This window comes from Triturus cristatus, chromosome 6 (assembly GCF_964204655.1).
Source record: "Triturus cristatus chromosome 6, aTriCri1.1, whole genome shotgun sequence".
Classification (NCBI taxonomy): Eukaryota; Metazoa; Chordata; class Amphibia; order Caudata; family Salamandridae; genus Triturus; species Triturus cristatus.
Window position 1 is genome coordinate 760,810,913 of NC_140589.1, and position 15,558 is coordinate 760,826,470.

At 43.4% G+C, this 15,558-nt stretch overlaps 1 protein-coding gene across 2 annotated transcripts in view; it reads left to right on the forward strand.

Moving 5' to 3' along the window:
* Window positions 1-14,842, forward strand: part of MCM9 (minichromosome maintenance 9 homologous recombination repair factor) — a 325,876-nt gene extending 311,034 nt beyond the window's left edge. For both annotated transcript variants that reach the window (XM_085611281.1, XM_085611283.1), the window contains one exon: window positions 12,103-14,842. In XM_085611281.1, coding sequence (XP_085467407.1) covers window positions 12,103-13,840 — 1,738 coding nt within the window. In that variant the 3' untranslated portion in view covers window positions 13,841-14,842. The remainder of the gene's footprint in view (window positions 1-12,102) is intronic.
* The last annotated feature ends 716 nt before the right edge of the window (window positions 14,843-15,558 follow it).

Genomic DNA, 15,558 nt, shown 5'->3' on the forward strand with positions numbered 1-15,558 from the left:
TTATTTTCTATTTTGAGACCCTGCTGCAAGAGACAGGATCCCTGACTAGTTCTCCCTGCCCGATTGCATTCAGTTCAGCCTCTACATATCTGAGCCAGCCAATCTTGCTATGGCCCTCCAGCTTCAGGCAGTCACCAATTATGCGTTGTGTTAGCAGTGGTCCTGCGTTAAATCGAAAGCCACAACAAGATTGGTGCCAATCTAATGGAGTCAGACAAGTAAGGTAGCCCTAGTTCAAGGTGTAAGATGTAGTTAAAGAATGTATGTGGTGGCGAGACACTGGTTTTGAAAAAGCTATCTTCCATTCTCTGGAGTTGATCAATGTGGGCCATCCCCCAGACTCCCGCCCCGTAAGTTGCTGCAGCCTTTGTTTTGACATGCTATATGTTTTTAATCGTGTCCAGAGGACTGGCTCCTATCTTCTTGACAATGCCCTTTATGGCTTGGTGACTTTTTTCCATACCTAGGACTCTTGCTGCCACCAGGTTTGTCAAAGAGTGTTTTTTATCGAACCAGACTCCCAGGTATGAGAAGGACTCAACCACTTCGTTTTTCTTTGAGGCCAGGTGGAAATAGGGGATTTCGCTCCTCTGGCAGCTTCGGCTATAATGGTGAAAGATTTTGTTTCATTCACTCTAAGATCTAATGAGGCCATGAATGAAGCATATGAAGCTATAAGGCTTTGGAGGGCTACCCCTGTCCTAGCGATTAGGACTGCATCGTCCGCATATGCCAATATTGGGAGTGGGTGTTGTAAAATGTAGGCACGTTTAAGGACAAGCCAGACAGAGCCGCCTCCACCCAGTTTGTGTTTTGATGAAAAAAGAAACGGGAGAGTACGCATCCCTGCCTGACTCCTCACTCGATCTTAAATGAACGTGTGCATTCCCCATTTATGCCATACCAAACACAGGCAGTGTCACAGGCATATAACTGAGGAGAGAAGCGGATGGTCAGGGGATGAATCCCCATCTCCTCCATCATGGGCCACAGCTTCTGGTGGGACACGCTGTTGAAGGCCGCTGACAGGTCCATAAAGGCAATGTAGATCTTCCCACCTTTGCTTTAGTGCATTTGTCAATGCAGAGCGAGAGATTGAGGCATTGATCCACTGTCCCCTTCCCCTTCTGGAAACCATATTGCGCCTGCATCAAGATGTTGTGTTCTTGCGCCCATTCTTCCAACCTAGCTAGTAAAAGCCAGCCCATGAGCTTGGCAGTGGTCTCCAGAAGGGAGATGGGTCTTTAGTTCTTCAAACTGCCCCCATCTCCTTTCTTGTAGATTGGGATTATTACACTATGATTCCAGGATGGTGGGGGCCCTCTACCGCTACGCTTTTAAAAACATTTGTTAGTAGGGATACCCACATGTCATAGTTATCCTGGAAGAGGTCGATCGGGGCCCCATCTGGGCCCAGGGCCTTTCCTGGGACGCAAGCCTCCAGCCCTCTTCTAACTTCATGTAATGAAAATGTCAAGCTGCCCTGAGGTGGGGGAGCTAAATCAAGTGGCAAAAACGCTGGGGGGGGGGGGGTATTTAGTCAAAAGATACTTTAAAAGTGTCCCACCCATGCATCCTCATCTACGTGTGTATCCAGGGACGGATCCTTGGAATCTTTAAAATGAGGGGCATGTATAACTTTCCAAAACTCCCTGCTATTGCCTGAGCTGGCAGCTTGCTCAAGGTCGTCCCAGTCCTTCTCCCTTATATCCTTTTCTCGTTTACTTCTGGTGTGCTTATAGTCGCTATGCAGTGATCTTATCAATGCTGGGTCTCTAGGGCGTTTTTTTAAAGCATTGATAAGGTCTCTTCTAGCTAAGTAACATGGGGGATCGAACCAGCAACTGGGTAGTATATCATTTGCTGGCTTAGGACGAGTGAGTGCCACTTTTAATTTTGTTATAAGTGCTCTAAACTGGGTGACTAGTAGTGGGAGAGAGGTCACCTCGGCCAAGCAATATAAGATGTCATCCCTTACTTGTGCTAATATTACAAATGCCAAATTCTGCTTCTCAACCTGTGCTCACTTTAGTTGATAACCATTTTTCCTGGTTAGGACGAGGTTATCTACTGCCTATTGGTATTTTTTCACTTTGTGGGGGATGCTTAGATGGATAAGTAAGATAGCATGATCGCTGTGACCTGTAAATAGGTTGTCTATGTGGTCCACTCTTTCGCCTATTATAGAGTAGGCTAGAATTAAGTCGATCGTGGACTCATAGTTGTTCCGCCTAAATGTTTTCTCTATCTAGCCTGATTTTAAGATGTTGGTTATACTCAGGTGTCTCGTGTATAACAGTCTATTAAGGCAATCACCATATTCATTATGTGAAAAGTGTAGAAGAGGGTTAACCTGAGGATCATCCAGCCCACACACCCTAGCCTCATTATACTTACACCAATGAATATTAAAATCCCCCTCCCAGATTATACTGGGTGGGCCCTTTTGTGTGTGTAAGTTAATTGTTTTTAACTAATTATTTAATTTGTATGCCACTAGCTTCATATTTCTCCCAAATTCAGTATTATAAAAATTAAGTAAAATCCAATGTCCTTCATTTATGAGTTCTAGTTGAAGAAGGTGGAAATGATTATTCGGGGAGCCCACCAGCCTTGATCGTAATGGTAAGGTATTGGAGATTAAAGTTATTAGTCACCCTTTTGGTCTACCTGACGCTGAGGGCACTGTGGCTGTGTAAAAGGGGGGGTACCCTGGGAAAAGACTGGCTCCTTAGCCCATGTTTCCTGGAAGCAAATAATCTCCAGCGATTGCCAGAGGTTATAACACTTGTCATTGCCTACCTTCTAAGCAATTCCTGCCACATTCCATGATGCTAAGCTAATCTTATTTCTGTCAGCTATTCTCTGAAGTAGAGAAATCGTAGGGGTCTCCTGCATGACAGACACTGGGTTGACTGGTATGGAGACTCTCCTGACAGGTGGATGGATAGGTGGTGTTAGTCAGTCACAAGATTCCAGGTCTGAAAGGGGAGAAAATCTGTTATATAGCCTAACCCCCGGAATAGTGCTGGGGCCCTCCACATATCTCGAGGTAAATTGGCCTCATCTTATCCTGCCCCTCTGACCATTTCCTGACATCACACCCTGTTTATAGAAGGGCTCCAGTGGTAAAGGAATAACCTGAATACTCCTAAGAGATGTTCTATGGAGATTTTTGAGGATGGAGGTACCCTTATGTGCATTGTTGAAGTTTATCACTACGCAGTCTCCAGCAATGGATTTAGTGGAGCTGCCCACCCACCCACTCTCCTAGCCATCACGATTTTACTAGCCAGCTGATGGCTTCTTATTCCTGAATCCATAAAATGATGTGAAAGCCAATGCCGACATTTGTCCATTAACTGCGACGTGGATTCATACTGCCTGTCCCGCGGGGGAGGTATATTCGCCAGGACCAGCACTAAGGAGGAGGCTGCCGTTGGAAGGTGGAGGACTTGGTGTAAATGGTTATCCACAACAGCCATAGGGGTATCTTGTGTTTCTAATGGTTGAAGAGCCATTCTTAAGTCCCCCAACACTAGTGGTGCCTGGTTTGTTGTGCCCCTTATGACAAAAAGTTGTGGAGATGGAACCTCCGGCTGTATGTTGGAATGGCCGGGAACTGTAGGGAACAACCCACCCGAGCGACGGCGCTAGATGGAATACCCAAAGTCAATAGGTCAGTCGTGCCCCGGTCACCACGGGCATGAGATAATTTTATCCGCACTGAACATATAGGGACAGCAATCTGAGGGTCCATCGGGGATGGGGCGGGTGTGTTCTGTGACTCTAGGCTGGCTAATCGCTCTTTGATCTGTGTTAGTTTGGCTAGGATAGGGTCCAGTAAGGTGGTCATCATTTTGCTTACCGGCGAGGTATTTGCAACTAATGGCATCAATGCTGTTGGTGGACTCACTATGACTGCCTTGGAATGAGCGGCCTTGGATTTGGGAGCACAAGTGGCTTTGGTTGGCTTGGGCTTAGCGGTCCCGCCGCCCCTACGTCGCTTTGCTGGAGGATCACTTGCTGAGTCATTATGGGGTGAAGGCATGGGGCCCCTCCTATTAGTGTTGGGTAAGGCTGAAATAGCAGGTGAAGGTTCCCATTGGCCAGGAAGAAGGTTGCCAGATGTTACCAGTTGTGTTAACGGAGTATGTCAAACGTTCTCATGGACAGTCCAGGTGGTGACCCGAGGGGAAAAAAGAAGGGGTTCCATGGATAAGCGCCTCTGTCAATTCAATTTCATGAGTGAGGACACTCACTACTCTGGTCAAGAACACATCAAGTGTTGATACAGTTCCTCCACCTGCTTTCTCTATAGTGACTTTCCGTTTCACCATATTGACAAAGAAGGAGAAATGAAAACAGTTCCTTAAATCAGATGCAGGAAGTTAGGGGGGTGGAGGGGGGGGGGGGGCAGCCTGGACTCCGAACGTGAACGGGCCCGCCCTTGGTGTGCGCGCATCCCGCGCTGCTGGATCGCGGCACGCTTTTAAGCGCGTGGTGGAAGCAGAGGAGTTTGGGAGTTGTGGTCCTCCCCAGCAGTGATGTCACGGCTTCTCCCCCGGCTTCAGCAGCAGTTTCCAGGCAAGTGGCAAGCGGCTACAATTACCGCAGAATCGCGGCGCACTTTTAAGCATGTGGTGGAAACACAGGAGTTTGGGAGTTGTGGTCCTCCCCAGCGGTGATGTCACGGCTTCTCCCCCAGATTCAGGAGCAATCTCCAGGCAAGTGGCAAGCGGCTACAATTACCGCAGGATCGCGGCGCGCTTTTAAGCGCGTGGTGAAAGCAGAGGAGTTTAGTAGCTCTGGTCCTCCCCAGCGGTGATGTCACGGCTTCTCCCCGGCTTCAGCAGCAGTCTCCAGGCAAGTGGCAAGCAGCTACAATTACCGCAGAATTGCAGCGCGCTTTTAAGCACGTGGTGGAAGCAGTGGAGTTTGGGAGTTGTGGTTCTCCCCAGCGGTGATGTCACAGCTTCTCCCCGACTTCAGCAGCAGTCTCGTGGCAAATGGCTACAACTCAACTGTTTCCTCGTTCAGTGTGTGTACACCTCTCTATTGCTAACTAATGTCAATGCTAAACTTTCCGTGAAATGCGAAAAATAACTTAACAAAATTTAAAGTGTCACCAAAGTGAATATGAAAGCTCGAATGCGTCATGTCTAGTGCTCGATCTTCATGGTGTAACATTATGATTATGCAAATGATTTTGAGCACCAACGGTACAAACTCAGGAGTTTACACGCAGATGGCCAGTTTCTGTCATAAGCGTTGGCAAACTGTGGCAAAGGCAGTAGATCTGCACCTTACTATCCCAGGTGACGCCTACTGGCTTTGCCATTGGTTTTTGTGAGTAGAGTTTACTGTCAATAAATTCTGCAGAAGGACTGTCTACACAAACGGTATGTTTTCTGTGAAAAGTCGAATTTTAAACGAAAATTCAAGCATTTTTATTTTTAATTGTATTTACGCCATAGATGAGGGTGGTGAGTGTGCGCTGGTGTTCTCATGGTCTAAAGTGTTACTGCAAGATATGCAAATAATGTTTTCTTTTTACAGTTTTGCATTCAATCTAGAAAAAGCCTCCAATCCCGTATAAAAATCGACTTTGACTTTTCCTGTTGTCGACTCTCCTTTTAAAAAAAAAAATTATTTTCTCCTTCCTTTTCATCCTCTGTATGCCTCTTCACTCTGACCCTACCCTGCTCTAGGTCAAAGATCAAAATATCCTGTTAAAAGTCATACCCTGTATCCTAACAATACCTAATCTCCTGTTTAGGATGGGCAGTCATGGGCAGAATGGGAGGGAGGAGCTGGGCACAGCCTCACACTTACACCTGAATGAGCTGTTTCCTGTCCTCACACAAAGGACTGCTTAACTCCCTGTAGTGAGTCTGGAGCAAGGGCAGGAAGGAAGGATCACTGTGAACTTCAAATCCCCTCTTTGAAGTCTCCCCCACTTCAAAGGCACAACTGGGTATAAGAACTGGATTTCTGACCCCACCACTTCAGTACACTTCTGGACCTGTGGATACTCTGCCAGGAAGAAGGACTGTTGTGCTACTGAATGACTGCCACTCTGCTGGAATGCTGCTCTGGAAGAACTGCTTTTCTGCTGTGCTCACCTGCCTTCTGCCCTCCTTGCCTGGGTGAGAAAGACTGGACCTAACCCACTTGAACCCAGAGTTGCTCCAAGGGCTTGTCTTCTTGCCTCCTGTTCTGAGTCTCAAGACATCAAAGACTGTTCTTCACTTGTAACAGCACCTGGATTTTGCCTGCTACAAGTCTTGTCCTGCCAAGTGGTGCCAATCCAGTCCTGTGCCCTTGGAAGTGGGTAGAAGTTGCTGCAACTACCAAAATCCATGCATCGACGATGTTGCGCCATTCAGAACTGACACATCTCCATCAATGCATCGCCGCCACCGCAGGACTGAGGACATTGCATCGCCGTTTGTGTGGCTCTTCGCCTCCAGCTCTCAACGTAAACTCTACAGTCTGCGGCTCAACAGTGATGTATCCCCAATTTATGCAGCTCGATGACAACTCATTGCCTATGAATCATGTACTTCAGAACTGACACTTCGCCTCCTGCTTTGTGGTTCCTGCTAGGGCAGGGTGCATACCTCTGCCACACAAAAAAACCCAAATTCTAACACCAGTTGTAAATTTGAGGCCTATAGATGTGACTTACTCAGTTTCAAAAGTAATTATTCGGGGATAGAATGTTGCAACCTCCAACTCTTTCAGCTTTCTGGCTCAGAAAATGTATGGTAATCTTGTAATTCTAAGCTGATTTGTTGAGACTTCATCATGTTGAGGTCACTTCCTAAGCACAAAATGGATGCCTGGAACCTATTGAATGAGTATAACTTGGATATGGTATTTCTCACAGAAACGTGGCAGGGTGCTTCTTTGAGGATTGATAGCGCCCTGGCAATTGATGATGGGTATTCCATTTTACATCTTGAACCAGAGGGTTGCGTTGGGAGGATGGAGGGGTGAATTGATGTGATATACCTACAGATCCTTTTTTCAAGGTTGATTAGCAAGCTGGAGCATCTGAGCAAAACATAGGGCTTTCATTTTTCTATCAAAATCACTGAAACTGTGTCCTTCTCAGGGGCTCTGATCTATCACCCGCCTGAATACTTTAGGAAATTTGACAAGAAACTATGCTCATACCTCATACTTTCTGCACTATTCCAACTTCACCGTTTTAGGTGATTCTAATGTCCATATAGATGAGCCCAACAATAATGCCTCTGTTGAGCTTTGGGAAGTTTCTGGGACCTCAAGCTAGCCTTGAAGTTTGTTGGCCCTATGCATAAATTAGGCTATACTGTATATCTGATTTTCACAAATTATGACTCTGTAAAGGTTAGTCCCCCTTACCTGGTGACTTGGTCTGATCAACATTTCATCCCTTTCTCCTGGTCTCCTTTGTACTTACAGTTTTATCAGCCCTCAGGCACAAAATTAGGAATAGTGATCTCCTTAGACTGTTAGATATTATCAACACCTCAGTGTCAAGCAAAATGGAAGCAAATGTTAACTACTTTACTTATGGTCTTACTGAGTTATTTGACAATATTGTTCCAAGTAGTAATAGCGGCCTAGGAGAAATCGACCATCATCTGTGTGGTTTTTCTCCCCAACTCCAATGTATGAAGCAGGTGTATAAAAGTCTATTGAGAATCTGGAGGACAATGTATCGCTCAGTGGATAAGATGGTATGTGAATAATTTTTGACAACTGATCAGGAAAACAGAAGTGGGGTTGTTTGCTCAATCTGGATACTCTTCCTGGGAATCTTTTTAGATTGTAAAATCTTTTCTGACCCCATTAGCTAATCCACAAAAGATTCCCCTTTCTCAAGCATTAGTGGGATTAATTTAAGATCATTTTCAGAAAAAAGTTAAAGAACATTCACTTGTCGTTCCGTATAGGGAATGCAATGTCCAACAATTCTTCTGCTTCCCCGTCAAATCCCCTGGAAAGGGCAGTTTTAAATTTGTTTGGCCCAGTCTTGCCTGAAGATATTGAAACGGTTAGATCTGGGTCTTCTTTAGACCCATGCCCTCCATGGATACTCAAGAATGTAACCCTTTGCTTAAAAAATTACATCAATGTTTTATGTAACCAATCACTATCTATTGATGCTGTCCCTCGTTGTTGGAAACAAGCACTTTAGCTTCCATCACTTAAATAACCAATGGCAGATCTTTCTAACATTAATCATTTTAGACCCATCTCCTTGCTTCGATTGGTGGCCAGAGATCTTGAAAGGCTGGTCAATACGCAAATGACACGATTTCTGGAGGACAACAAGATTTTGCATGCTAACCAGATGGATTTCTGACCTCGGCAAAGTATGGAGACCACACTATTAGAGGGCTCCGAATTTGTTAAATTGACATTGGATGAGGGTAACAAAGCTGTGGTTGTTCTCTTAGATCTGTCTGTGGCATGTGGCATCATATCTCACAATATTTTACTAGAACCTCAGGATACAATAGGAGTTAGAGATGTTGTCTCAGATGGCTGAAATCTTTTCCCTCTGATCGATGACAAGCTGTATGTATACCTTTCCCCTTTTACATCTGAATTAACAGACTTAAGTTTTGGTGTTCTGCTTTGAGCTGTACTCTCTCTAACGCTTATTTAGCCCCCTTGGTAGAAATAGTGTAAAACATGTGGTTTTAAGATTGTGTCGTATGCTGTTGACAGACAATCGTTACTCTTTTTTAGTAAGTGGGTAGATCATTGGAAGTGCATTTTCAGGGCTGCTTTTAGCTGTCACAGACTGGATGCAGTCAAATTGTCTGAAGCTTAATTCCAATACGTTTGAAGTAATGGCTTTTGGCAGTTCCTCTCAGTTTGATCTGTCTGATCTCTGGCAACACTCATCGGTTAGAAATCTTGGTAGAAAATTCGATTTGGATCTATCCTGCAAACATTAGGTGGACCTCTGGTAATATCAAAACAGAAGTATAGCAATTTCAGTGCACAACAATTTCTCCTAAATGAGAGCAAGAGGTGCTAATCTTGATGATGTTGATGATGGGACGCAAGTGTGCCAGCTCTGTCATTCTATGGTTAATGTTCATTGAAAGGCTTCTGTAAGCCATGAGAATATGAGACTGAATCTTCTGTCATATGCAGATTCTCAACTAGGGATTCATCTTCTATTTATTTCTCAGTGAGCCATTCATGATCCATCACGGCTCATATGGTATCACTGCTGAAAACATGTTCCTTACAAGTTGGCAATTAGAAGGCGTTCTTACCAGTAATTCTTAAACAGGGCTAAAATTACATCAGTGTGCTAGCATTTTGTTGCACTGTCTAAAGAACAGTGATTTGAGAACAGCTAAATGAATTTGATGTTGTTAAATAATGATCCTTGGTAGCAACTGTTCTGAGGAGGTCCAGGAATTGTGTAAAGGCTGAAACACGTCAATATATTCAAAGAAGAAAGTTGGAAAGTGAACTTTAAATGGTCTCTTAGGAGAAAAAAAATATTCTTTCTTCATGTCATAATGCCTCCTATCAGCAACTTGTACACCTTTGAAATATCTATGCAGTTTGCCAAAGAACATTACTCTGCAAGGAACTGTAATATGTTGCAATTTTGATATTGGAATGTTCTTTACATGTTTAGTACAGAATATGAGGACTAAAATAACAGTGCACTAATACTCCATCTTATGAACATTGAATTAATGGTAGTTTAACATTTGGTGAACATGCTTTTCATTATAATATCCTATGAGCATTTGTGTAGCGGGACTGGCTGGTTGAGAAATAGATAGGATATGGAGACCTAGTAGATAAAGCACATATGATGGAAGGCCTGTTGTGCTAAACACAGTATATACACATAATGCCAAATTGGAACATAGCACGCTCTCCTTTCTGTATGCCATAGCTGCTTTCTTGAAAGCAGGTACTTTACTTTTCAGGGACTGAGATGCTTTAACCTGATCTGGGAAAGTGAAAAGGATAAATCCAATCATAATTTGCCTGTTTTTTTCAGACTATGGGTGAACTTCAAAAGCTGGGAATACTCCTGGGACCTATGTAGGATTTTAAAAAGCTGGCGGGTTCACACTTTTAAACAGTCTGGTGCATTTGAACTCAGAGCATGTGGTTTTCTAGGGAGTTTGATTTTTTTGTATTGGTTAAGTCAGGAAGGATCCAAGAATGGTCTGAGCAGAGTTAATGTGTATGACCTTTGTTTTTCGCAATGTTTTACACATTTGCAAGGCCCAAGGTGTGGTCAGCTGTTAGGTAGGGGCCCTAGACTGTTTGGTAGAAATCGAAGACTTGGAGATTTACTATGAATTCAAATGCTGGTTTCTTGTCAGATCTGTCTACGTGGAAAATAAATTAAAGTAATCTATAATTAGTAACTTTTTAATCCAGGATTACTGGTACATGGCTAGTTCAGGGGTTTTACGAGGAAGGAACTGTTGTACCCAGGATGTCTGTAAACCCCTGCACAATAGTCTAGGAATTAGAATTGAAGAATTAGGGTGCTCTATTGCATTTGAATGATGTAAATGCCATTTCACTAACCTTAGTGCATGTCACCTTGTTGGAAGGAATAATTGCTGCTGCTCGCCTTTCTCTGTTCTCTTGAAGGCGATTTTGTCTTGGTGATTCGGGTGATTGTCCTGCAGTGTAAATAAGCAATGAGTGTTCCTGAGACATTTTCATGGTAGCTCCTTTAAGTCTGTTTGGCGTTTTTGAAAATAATAGTGGATGAATATTCAATGCTGAAACTGTATGACTCAACTTGGAGTTTGCCAAGATCCTCTTCGAGACTGATTGGTTATGGCTGAAAGTTAACTTTTAACTCGGGAATCTGATGGATCTTTAACGTAAGAGGCCGAAACCTTTATGAAGTGAATCCATATTTTGGTTTGCAAGCTTTGAGAACTGCAAAAGGTCTTTATTTTGGCAATTCTTATACGGCTAAAGGCAATTTTTTAGGAAGAGACTTGCAACAATGCACAATAAGAAGAATATCAAGCGCTGACCACTTAATTTTTAGGAGCCCTCAACAACACTAAGGAACATGGATAGGACACTTATGCCTACCTTCTGTCACTGACTGCACACCTTCAATTCACCGTTCACACCTCAGCCGCCATCTGCATGCCCTGCGGCTTCACACAATCTAAGCCATTGTAACACCTCTTTGGTCACACTCTGCACACATTTTACCATTCTCAGCACAGCTTGTGCACAGTTGTGTATTAACCACCTTCTCCTCTATATCACAGGGAGCTATTTCGCAGGCACTAGGCCTACTACCAATACATCAATGAGTTAATTTTTGCATTAGTTATATAACCTCATCGACTACATCTGAAGTGTATTCATTTATAATTAATTTATTGTGGGCTAGCATTTATAAGACAACAGTGCAAATGAGGTAGACACCCACGATCGTATATATTTTTTAGGGTTTTGCAAACATTTGTAATGCATTTCTGACATTACTTTTGACCATACATTTCAATGAAGCAGGCATAAATATTGCAGAAATCTTTGGAAAGTACACTTGCTGGCATCTTCTGAGAACTGAAAGTGCTTGGTGCATGCACTTGATTGGTTAAAGTTTGGTTGCTGTTCACTGAGCTGAATAATCTACTAAACAAGCACAACTGTTATTGGGACTATGGACATTGTTAACATGTTTCTTGCTGATTTTGAGTACGGGGGTCTTCAGCCTGACAAAAGGGACTAGGTCAAGCACATGAATCTATGAAACATACGTAGGCTGGAGACCCGTGGCTGAAGGTAGGTAACACTTTACTTTTCAGAAGCAGCATAGTGCCTTGGGTGCACAAACACACATGTTTTAGTGTATACTAAATAAGTATTTATGTTCTCAATGGAATTCTTTGAGACTATTTGAAGGTGATACAAAATTCCTTGCCTTATCCTCTCTAAACTTCAATGTTTTAATCTTTAGGTAAATGGCTGCACAGCTCATTAGCTGCATGTTAGGGGATTAGGTTGTGGTAGGGTGCTACGAGGAGAAAAAAGTGATTCAAACAAATAAATGCAAATTTTTACTTTTTTTCTATGCAGGCTTCAGAGTGAAAATCTGTGTCGCTCACAGCAAGGAGAAAGAAGTGTAACAAACATCACGGCCTCTGCAGTTGAATATTCAGATGCAAGTGCAGATGTCACCGTGCAGTCAGATGTCTCCGACAAGCGAGAGACCTGTGGCAGGACTACTGCATTGGTTACAGAGAGTACAGATGTTGGTGCACAGGCATGTTGTCCTACCAGCCAAGAACTTGCCAGTAAGAATGTTGCAAGTCTCAAAGACGTAGTCATTGATAATGGCTTGGAATGGTTTGACTCTCTTGAATGCAATGCAGTTGAAAGCGCAAAAAGCACCCCAGTGATCTCCACAATTACTACAGCTAAGAACGCACCAAATGGCGTTAGTGCACTATCGAACAGAGCCCACCCTAAAGGTAACACTAGACCCAGCAAGGAGCAAGATAAAGGCAAAAAGCCACACAAGACTACTTCGCTTGGCATTGATGCCTTTGGAAAAGAGCAAGAGTCTGGTTCCAATAGAAAAGAGGCAAAAGGCCATGCATGTCACAATGAACGTAGCAGAGAAAAAGGGTTTGATTCAGCATCTGCGAGCTGTCCTGATTCAACTGTCACAGAACGTGTCTCGAAGAAACTACGGAAGAAGCACATAGAGGCACTGAGTGAATTATCCTTAACTGTAGACATGCCTGCTAAACCAGCAACATTTCAGCACCTGGATGACTCAATGGATCATTTGCAGCATGGTAGTTGCGATACTGGGTGTACCTACTCCGGTCAAGCTCACAGTACTCCCAAAGGGGAGAAAGGGCACTGTCCTACGTCAAGAAAAAGGGGTCAAGCTAATATGGAGAAAGAGGAAGAGGCAACAGTAAGCTTCCACAAACCTGAAGCAGCCAGAAGCACCAGCCCACCACTAGCTAAGTTGGGCAGGTTTTCGTTTCAACAAAAGTCAAAACTTGTACATTCTTCTGAAGAAAATACAAACCCGCATACTCTTCCCAAAGAGTCTTTCAAACCAAATGAATTACCTAAGGAGGCTAGTGTTGAAGAGCATCTGAGGCCAGCTTCTAATCCTTCAGCGAAGCTGCGAAAAATCATAGCAGGCTGTTTGGATAATGGAAACGTGCTTGGCCAGGGCAATTTGTGGCAAAGGAAAGGTATTGGAATCGACCAGCAAGAGTTGGCTGGAGTGCAGACTGAGATCTCGACAACCAAACACAAAGCAGACATTATGAATTCTACTGGAAGAAGTTCAGTAGGGAGTAACCCTGGAGAGGGGCAGGCTCACAGCTGTCGAGTGCTTCAGGATGATAAAGTAATTCCAAGGGAATCTGAAAAGTTGGCTGCAGTTAAACTTAGGGGTGGTCGCTCAGAACAAAAAACTGGTCCGCCAATTAATGTCACAACCGCGCCTTTGGATAAGTGTGATGAAAAAGATAAATCATCCGGTATTCAAAGCAAGGTAAAGGTGTCTTCCAGTACCCTTGCAAGACTGGCCCAGTTCTCCTTCTCACCACCACCGGATCCAGATCTTAAAAGCCCTCCTTCTGTGAAGGATCCATTAGTTACTAAAGAAGCCCAGGGGTTAACTTTTGGGACCCACACTAACACAGGCTACAAGAGAAAATGTTTTGATCTCGAGCCCTTCAGCAAAAAACTTCTGACATGCCAGTCTCTGTTTTCCACTTCTGACTTGGATGATGAGACACTGGAGTATGATTGGGAAGAAGAGATTAAAAAGAAACCAAGGACGTAGCGCTGGCTCCAACCCTTGCAGCTATTCCATGTCTCCAGCTTTACTGTAGTCTTATGTTCTCATTGTAGCTATCATGCACTTTTCATTTGTACATATTTTTTTCAAACTTCTTAGTCAGCTTTTGGTGTGAAAAATTATAACCATGCTTGTTTTTGTCTAATTCAAGAAGAGTAGCACTTTTTGATGACAGCCATTATGTCCTTTAGGATTTCCGATAAGCCAGAGACGTTTATTTGACAAGCTCGTTGCTATGAACTCCCCGACGTGGCATTGCTCATCCCAAGGAGGAGAGATCTCTATGGGAAGATGATTGCCTTGTACTTGGTTCACTTACACCTGCACTTCTATACCTTTGCTGTCAGTTAACAATGGTTATATATTTCAGGAATGTTAGGTTGTGATGGATGATCCTGCTATAATATGAATCATGATAATTTTTTGTTACTTTGCTTCTTGTTGCCCTGTAATGATTGGTATGAGTTTGTGTTGCTGTGACTCCGCTTTCTATCCCCACTCATCTTGGAAAGAGTAACTTCCAGTCCTTTGTTATCTGCATTTTCCGAGTATTGTTTTGTTTGTAGTATCGACAGAGGGAACAAGAAGGAAAGTAATAAGCAGTGTTGATCTATTAGAAGCAGTGGTGCAACTCTGGATCTTTTTCAAGGCTACGTTCTGTAGCTTATCCTGAAATTTCTGTAGGATTTGACTGAGTTAACCAATTAAGTGTACAGCATGGTCCACTAAAATGTGTAATTCAAGCAATTAGATGCTAGTTCTTCTTGAAACCTTGCAGAAAGGAACACTATTTATTTTGTGGCATTAGTCATTCCAAATGAATTTGTTAGGGAGAATGTAACTGATAGAACAAAGCATTACACAAGCCAGTCCCTAAATGAGCCATATACGAATGATGTTTGTCATAAACTTATCTTTTAGCAAGCTGTAAATAGTAAGCTATTATGTTTTTGCTAGAGCTAAAGCCAAATTAAACTATAACTGTGAAACATTTTTTAGTTTGCAATCCTCTTGTAAAGCGTCTTGTGCTTGACCTTGTCTGGAATCCAGCTCTTTTCAGTCATGCCCATAAATGGGCTAATGGATATTTTTCACAATTAAGGGGTTGTAGACAATGTAATTTCTCTTAGCGGGGATGTATCCTGTTGCGTTCTCACAAATACATAGTTATTTAGTGTGTCGTACCCTGGTATTTAGCCCTGATTGTACCGTTGTTTAAGGTCCTCCCACAATTGTAATAACTATGTGATCCTATACTTGCTTTGGGTATCGTGCCTCTAGGTCCCCCTTTTAAAACCATGCACTGCCAATTACAGTGTAGTCCTAATGATGTTGGACTGGAGGAAAAGTGATTGGTATTGGTTGTTGCAGGTGAAAACCTATGTTCCAAATATATGGTTTCACCTTTAAAATAGCAGTAGACAGAGCATGTTGTTACTGTGCTAAATCAGTGTTTTTACTTTCTTTATCTTCCCAGCTCCTCCATGTGTAGCATGTTTGGATCCCCACACCTGGTATACCATCGATAAACCGTGGCTAAAGGATATGCTGTGCGATTGATGCTGCTTGCGGCCCTTTGCCCTCCCCTTCAAGCCTGGTCGCATGAGCACCTTTCTTCACTGACTGTTTTAGGTCTGGGCAAGACACAGGGAAAACCCACATTGCCTTGCTTTTAGTGGCAGTCAACCCTGAAAGTAAGGGTG